Source organism: Piliocolobus tephrosceles, chromosome 1, assembly GCF_002776525.5.
Source record: "Piliocolobus tephrosceles isolate RC106 chromosome 1, ASM277652v3, whole genome shotgun sequence".
NCBI classification, from domain to species: domain Eukaryota; kingdom Metazoa; phylum Chordata; class Mammalia; order Primates; family Cercopithecidae; genus Piliocolobus; species Piliocolobus tephrosceles.
Window position 1 is genome coordinate 1,525,439 of NC_045434.1, and position 8,306 is coordinate 1,533,744.

The 8,306-nt window shown below is 43.8% G+C and overlaps 1 protein-coding gene across 2 annotated transcripts in view; it reads left to right on the forward strand.

The window, feature by feature from the left end:
- ZNF695 (zinc finger protein 695) overlaps positions 1 to 8,306 on the forward strand; it is a 70,892-nt gene that overhangs the window by 11,860 nt on the left and 50,726 nt on the right. For both annotated transcript variants that reach the window (XM_023216114.2, XM_023216113.1), the window contains exons 2-3: positions 2,902 to 3,064; positions 3,539 to 3,631. In XM_023216114.2, the coding sequence (XP_023071882.1) occupies positions 2,902 to 3,064; positions 3,539 to 3,631 (256 nt within the window). The remainder of the gene's footprint in view (positions 1 to 2,901; positions 3,065 to 3,538; positions 3,632 to 8,306) is intronic.

The following is an 8,306-nucleotide window of genomic DNA, read 5'->3' on the forward strand; positions in this document are numbered from 1 at the left end:
CTTTCTTCCTTTCTTCCTTTCTTCCTTTCTTCCTTTCTTCCTTTCTTCCTTTCACGGATTCTCGCTGTGTCGTCCAGGCTGGAGTGCAGCAGCGCGATCTCGGCTCACTGCAAGCTCCGCCTCCCGGATTCACACCATTCTCCTGCCTCAGCCTCCTGAGTAACTGGGACCACAGGCGCCCACCACCACACCCAGCTAATTTTTTGTATTTTTTAGTAGAGACGGGGTTTCACCGTGTTAGCCAGGATGGTATTGATCTCCTGACCTCATGATCAGCCTGCCTCAGCCTCCCAAAGTGCTGGGATGACAGGCGTGAGCCACCGCGCCCGGCCCAGATCCTTCTTTCCATTCTGTCCATCCAGGCTTCTCACATGCCTTGACCCACATCTCACCATGCGTGTATGAGCTGCACTATTGTAAACGTTTCCTTAGTGACAGGTCAACATGGGAATCTGTGGACACCCAAGGTTTCTGGTGGGGGTTAGGGTCAGGAACTCAGGTACTGGTGAGGAAGGGGGTCCATCTGGATGCTCTGTCAGCTCTATGCAGAACAGGACTAAAAAGCGCACATTCAAAGAGGATGGTATCAGTGACCAAGAATGGCTCAGAAAGTTCTGAACAAAAGAATAATTGGAAAAGACTTACTTTCTAGGATGCTAAAAGGATCCTAGAATGTTTCTAGGATGTTTACATTATTAGAGATTACAGAACCTGAACCTGGGAGAGATCTGGAGCTTTAACTTTACATAAAGCTGATTTTTTTAATGATTATATTCAGGTTGTAATTTTTTTTTTTTTTTTTTTTTGAGACGAAATCTTGCTGTGTGGCCCAGGCTGGAGTGTAGTGGTGTGATCTCGGCTCACTGCAAGCTCCGCCTCCCAGGTTCACGCCATTCTCCTGCCTCAGCCTCCTGAATAGCTGGGACTACAGGCACCCGCCACCACGCCCGGCTAATTTTTTTGTATTTTTTAGTAGAGACGAGCTTCACCATGTTAGTCAGGATTGTCTCGATCTCCTGATCTCGTGATCCACCCACCTCAGCCTCCCAAAGTGCTGCTATTACAGGCGTGAGCCACCACGCCCAGCCGATTGTAATTTAATTAAGGTAACTTTTTATGTAATTGTTATGTAATTTTTTCAGTAATTTACTGGGCAATAATTTATTTATTTATATTCAGTAATAATTTACTGGCCAAGAGAGCAGCAGTGATGCTGTACCTCTTGTGTGTATTAGCACACGACGCCAATTTTCCTATTGTAATTTATGTTAATTTTATTCACTTGAATAAAGTGCTGTCTGCCAGAATTTTCCACCACAGGGTTAATTATTTTTCCTTTTGTTATTAATAAGTATTTTGGGGAGATTTACTGATTGATGTACATAAATAATCACAATTAATCAGGAAGCTTCTTTTTCTCTTTAGATTCTCTTTGCATACAGCTTTCTCTAGAAAATGAAGGCTCTCATGTTTGCTTACTGGTCGAATCAACTGGGATGAACATAGGCTCTGCTGTTTACTGGATGTTTGACAAAATATTCTTCTTAAGCCAGAAGCATAGGCGCCACTGGCTAGCCTGTTAGAAAGTCAGAAATTCAGGCTTCATCCCAGATCTGCTGAATCAAAATCTACACTAAAAAAAGAATTTTTTTTTTTTTCCAGATGGGTTTCATTCTGTCATCCAGGCTGGAGTGCAGTGGCGTGACCTAAGCTCACTGCAACCTCTGCCTCCTAGGCTCAGGAAATTCTCCCATCTCAGCTTCCCAAGTCACAGGGACCACTGGCATGGGCCATCCTGGCTAATTTTTGTATTTTTTGTAAAGATGAGGTTTCGCCATGTTGCCCAGGCTGGTCTCAAACTCTGGAACTCAAGTGATCCACCCACCTCGGCCTTCCAAAGTGCTGGGAATAGAGGCATGAGCCACCATGCATGCATTTTATTTGTTTGTTTGTTTTTTGAGATGAAGTTTCGCTCTTGTTGCCCAGGCTGGAGTACAATGGCTTTATCTTGGCTCACTGCAATCTCCACCTCCTAGGTTCAAGCAATTCTCCTGCCTCAGCCTCCCAAGTAGCTGGGATTACAGGCGCCCACCACCATGCCTGGCTAATTTTTTGTATTTTTAGCAGAGATGGGGTTTCACTGTGTAGGCCAGGCTGGTCTTGAACTCCTGACTTTCAGGTGGTCCACCCACCTTAGCCTCCCAAAGTACTGGGATAACAGGTGTGAGCCACTGCACCCAGCCCATGCCTGCATTTTAACAAGATGTCTACTTCATTGACATACTTGTTAAAATTTGAGAAGTACCTTCTAACTCACCCTGACTTCTCCATGTGAGAACAATACACAGCTTATCCTGTAGGATGTAAATATATCAGTGCTTGAGTTGATGCCCTTAATTTTATACTATATTATGCACAAAAGTAGAGTATCTACACTGGTTTGTGGATCTTTTTTGTTTGTTTGTTTGTTTGTTTTGAGATGGAGTCTCGCTCCATCCCCCAGGCTGGAGGGCAGTGGCGTGATCTCGGCTCACTGCAAGCTCTGTCTCCCAGGTTCATGCCATTCTCCTGCCTCAGCCTCCCCAGTAACTGGGACTACAGGCGTCCACCACCATGCCTGGCTAATTTTTTTTGTATTTTTTAGTAGAGACAGGATTTCACCATGTTAGCCAGAATAGTCTCGATCTCCTGACCTTGTGATCCGCCCTCCTCGGCCTCTCAAAGTGCTGGGATTACAGGCGTGAGCCACCGCACCTGGCTTAGAGTATATTTCTGTGTTAAAAATTATCTTATTTGAGAATTCTAGTCATTCATATAAGTCAGAGCCAGTTCTCTTCACTCTGTCTCCTTGCCTGGAGTCGAACTCTGCCATGGCCACTTGGTAAATGTTTTCTTTTTCAGGGACTATTGGCATTCAGGGATGTGGCTCTAGAATTCTCTCCAGAGGAGTGGGAATGCCTGGACCCTGCCCAGCGGAATTTGTACAGGGATGTGATGTTAGAGAACTACAGAAACCTATTCTCCCTTGGTGAGGATCACTTCAATATGCAATTCCTATTTCACCGTAAGGATTTCATCTTTTTCCTTTGTAGAATGTTTTCTGGGAGTTTCTGATTTGCATGAATGAGTTTCAGATCACTGCTTTCAAGAAAACCTTGGGGATTCCTTGGTGTACAAAACAAAACTTTTGAGATGTTTTGCCTTGACATCAACCTTTCTCTTCAGCTGATTTACATCCTTGCTCTAGATTGGTGGTAATTCTAGAAATTCAGTACTATCAAATATTGTTGCCTCCACTTCAAAATCCAGTTTCCACCACCAATTTTTGATCCAGTTATTATAGTTCTTGGTAGCAGAGCTGAGAACTCACAGATTTAAAACACTTCTGAATATATTAAAGGCTCTGTCAGAAAACAGTATTCTGGAGTTAACTTTCTAGGATCTAATGTGATGTTTTCTCTTCTCTGCTGAGCACAGTGAAAGGTTGGTAGTTCAAGAATCCCCACAAGAATCATGTGCCTTTTTTCTAATAAAACAGGTCTTGCTATGTCTAAGCCAGAACTGATCATCTGTCTGGAGGCAAGGAAGGAGCCCTGGAATGTGAACACAGAGAAGACGGCCAAACACTCAGGTAGGCGGCAGTGAGTGAAGCAAACATAGGTAGTGGGTCTGAAGATCAAGGAAGAAGCCAGACTTTAAAATGTGGTTTGGGAAGCTCTACTCCCACAGAAATGGCTTCTGAGAAGCCTGGATTTCTTTCTCTTGCTCTCACATAGGGGCATCTTCTATCTCACGCTCTTAAATTCTCTGAGGACTGTACTTCCCTTCAGTGATTTTCCTTCAAGTTCACAGTAAGCGTCACAGTCATCTTCGGAGGTCATAGGGGACTGCATGATCCGACTGCTCTTCCACTGCTTTGGGGGACATGGAACTGTCTGCATAGTTTTGAGGAACTCTACGTTAAAAAAAAATATATATATATATATATACACACACACACACACACACACACACACACATAATTTTCTTGAGATGGAGTCTTGCTCTGTCACCCAAGCTGGAGTGCAGTGGCACAATCTTGGCTCACTGCAACCTCTGCCTCCCAGGTTCAAGCGATTCCCCTGCCTCAGTCTCCCGAGTAGCTGGGACTACAGATGCCTGCCACCACGCCCAGCCAATTTTTTTTGTACTTTAGTAGAGACAGGGTTTCACCATGTTTGCCAGGATGGTCTCAATCTCCTGACCTCGTGATCCACCCGCCTCGGCCTCCCAAAGTGCTGGGATTACAGGCGTGAGCCACCGCGCCCAGCCTAAAATATTTTTTAAGATCCCTTTTTGCATTGCATCTGGAACATGTGAGAGTAATGGTGATATTGGTATTTGGTTCAGAAATCCCACAACAGATATATGTTTTCTCCTTTATGACTTACCCTGTGGAGATTTCAAATGTGATTCTACAGAAATTGATAGTAATTTTATCAGAAGACTAAGCATTTCCCTAAATATAAGAAAGTCTAGTGTTGTTTACTTAAAAATGTTATTTCTTTTGTGTGAACTGAGATTTGTAATTTAAACCCTATGTGCCCAAATTTCTCAGCTGTTCTCAGTTTAATATATCTACTCACATCCTAGATTTCTTAAATACGCTGGGTCATTGGGGAGTGTAGAACATTACCGATTATATAGTAAACTCCCACTTGTTACCTTCCTTTAAAATAACTGTCATAATTTTCTCTTGTTTAGTATGAAACTTCGTGGGTCTGTGTCATTTTTATATGTGTGTGTGTATATGTATGTGTATAATGTGGATTTTTTTACACAAATATTGGATAACTATTGTGTACAGTGTCATGATTTGATATCTATATATAGTGAAATGATTAATACAGTTAATGAACACACCTGTCACTTCACATAGTTATTTTTATGTTGAAAACACTTGTCTGCTGTGTTAATACAGATTTTAAGCGTACAAAACATTATTATTAACTGTACTCATAATGCTATTCATTAGATTTCCAAAGCTTATTTATTTTATAACTGAAAGCGTATAGTGCCCTTGTAATGCCACATCTTCCATTTTCCTACCCCCTTGGCAGTCACCTCTGTCTTCTGCTTCTAGTTCAACCTTTTAAGATTCCTGGCCAGGCGCGGTGGCTCAAGCCTGTAATCCCAGCACTTTGGGAGGCCGAGACGGGCGGATCACGAGGTCAGGAGATCGAGACCATCCTGGCTAACACGGTGAAACCCCGTCTCTACTAAAAAAATACAAAAAACTAGCCGGGTGAGGTGGCGGGCGCCTGTAGTCCCAGCTACTCGGGAGGCTGAGGCGAGAGAATGGCAAAAACCCGGGAGGCGGAGCTTGTAGTGAGCTGAGATCCGGCCACTGCACTCCAGCCTGGGCGACAGAGCGAGACTCCGTCTCAAAAAAAAAAAAAAGATTCCTCATATGAGTGAGAAGAACAGGAAGTATTTGTTTTTCTGTGTTTGGCTTATTTCACTTAGCATATTGTTAGAATGGCAGGATTTCATTATGTTTATTGCTTAATAATACTCTTATTACATCTATGTAAACATTTTCTTCATTCAGCATTCACAAAGATTTACATTGTTTCTATATCTTGAAAATTGTGACTTATGCTGTAATGAACATGGGGATGCAGATATTTATTTGAGATACTGATTTTATTTCTGTTGATTTTATACAAACACACACACAGATGTGAGATTGCTGTCTTGTATGGTAGTTCTTTTCTTTCTTTCTTTCTTTTTTTTTCTCGAGACAGAGTCTTGCTCTGTTGCCCAGGCTGGAGTGCAGTGGCACAATCTCAGCTCACTGCACCCTCTGCCTCCCAGGTTCAAGAGATTCTCCTGCCTTAGCCTCTCTAGTAACTGGGATTACAGGTGCCCGCCACCACATCTGGCTAATTTTTATATTTTTAGTAGAGACAAGGTTTCACCACGTTGGCCAGGCTGATCTTGAACTCCTGACCTCGAGTGGTTCACCAACCTCAGCCTCCCAAAGTGCTAGGATTATAGGCGTGAGTCACCGTGCCTGGACTTTTTATTTATTTATTTATTTATTATAGAGATGGGTTCTCACTCTATTATCCAGGCTGGTCTCAAACTCCTGGCCTCAAGCAATCCTTCCACCTCAGCCTCTCAAAGTGGTGGGATTATAGGCCTGAGCCACCACACGTGAACAATTTTTACTTATGTATTATAATTTTTATGAACATATTCAGTTCTGTACACTTCAAGACATTACAGTGCAAAAGTGAATAATTCAACAATCACATCGTCTATTACCAGTACATTTATCTATAAGTTTGTTTGCCTTTATAAATGTTACAGGCAAACAAAGTTACAGATAAATGTACTTGCAATAGACATGCCAGGACATTTTCTTTTTTTTTTGAGACGGAGTCTCGGTCTGTCGCCCAGGCTGGAGTGCAGTGGCTGGATCTCAGCTCACTGCAAGCTCCGCCTCCTGCCTCAGCCTCCTGAGCAGCTGGGACTACAGGCGCCGCCACCACGCCCGGCTAGTTTTTTGTATTTTTTAGTAGAGACGGGGTTTCACCGTGTTAGCCAGGATGGTCTCGATCTCCTGACCTCGTGATCCGCCCGTCTCGGCCTCCCAAAGTGCTGGGATTACAGGCGTGAGCCACCGCGCCCGGCCGATATTTTCTTTATGACGTGTGTGTGTGTATTTGCCTGGCCCTTTAGAAACACCATCCTATATTTGTTTTTAAGGGTCTGTTTCAGATATCTCATATACATGGATTCGTATAGTCTCTATCTTTTTATGACTGGGTTATTTCATTTAGCATGTCACCAAGATTTTCATTTTTAATTTGTAAGCGTACATAGTAGGTGTATATATTTATCCGGTACATGAGATACTGTGATACAGGCATGCAATGCATAATAATCACATCAGGACAAAGGGCTTTTCTTTTTTTTTTGAGACGGAGTCGCGCTCTGTCGCCCAGGCTGGAGTGCAGTGGCCGGATCTCAGCTCACTGCAAGCTCCGCCTCCCGGGTTTTTGCCATTCTGTCGCCTCAGCCTCCCGAATAGCTGGGACTACAGGCGCCTGCCACTTCGCCTGGCTAGTTTTTTGTATTTTTAGTAGAGACGGGGTTTCACTGTGGTCTCGATCTCCTGACCTTGTGATCCGCCCGCCTTGGCCTCCCAAAGTGCTGGGATTACAGGCATGAGCCACTGCACCAGGCCAAAGGGCTTTTCTTAAAGATTCATCTTTACTGTAGATTTTACCAGCTTTCCTGCTTTTTAAAAGCTGAGTAATATTCCATTATTTGTGGGGGCATTTTTTGGAGACATCTCGATTTCTTGGGCGTCTGTGGTGCTAGTGTGAGTTAATTTTGTTGTGAGGAGTCTCACTGGGTCTGCAAGGCTGGAGTGCATGGCCTAACCTCAGCTCACTGCAGCCTCCACCTCCCAGATTCAACTGATTCTCCTACGTCAGCTTCCCGGGTTGCTGGGACTACAGGCGCGCCCCACCACGCCTGGCTAATTTTTTTTGTATTTTTAGTAGAGACAGAGTTTTGCCATGTTGGCCAGGCTGGTCTCAAACTCCTGACCTCAGGTGATCCATCCGCCTTGGCCTCCCAAAGTGCTGGGATTACAGGCACGGGCCACCCACTCCCAGCCTATTTGTGTATTCTGAATTATATTTAGCTATTCATTTGGCGAGGTAAGTTTGGGTTGTTTTCCCTTATTAGCTTTTGTGAATAATGTTGCAATAAATATGGGTATGCAAATAACTTTTCATGTGCCCATATATGTGGAGGTTTATTTCTGTGTTCTGTATTCTGTTTCATTGACCTAATTGTCTGCCTTTATGCCAATACCAAACGGTTTTAATTACCACGGCTTTTTTTTTTTTTTTTTTTTTTTGTGAGACAGAATCTCAGCTCTGTCACCCAGCACCCAGGTTGGAATGCAGTGGTGTGATCTCGGCTCACTGCAACCTCTGCCTCTCAGGTTAAGGTCATTGTCCTGCCTCAGCCTCCCAAGTAGCTGGGATTACAGGCATGTGCCACCATGTATTTTAAGTAGAGACGGGGTTTCACCATGTTGGCCAGGCTGGTCTTAAACTCATGACTTCAGGCGATCCACCCATCTCGGCCTCCCAAAGTGCTGGGATTACAGGCATGAGCCACGTGCCGGCCGTAATGTATTTTATTTTATTTTATTTTATTTATTTATTTATTTTGAGACAGAGTCTCGCTCTGCCCCCCAGGCTGGAGTGCAGTGGCCGGATCTCAGCTCACTGCAAGCTCCG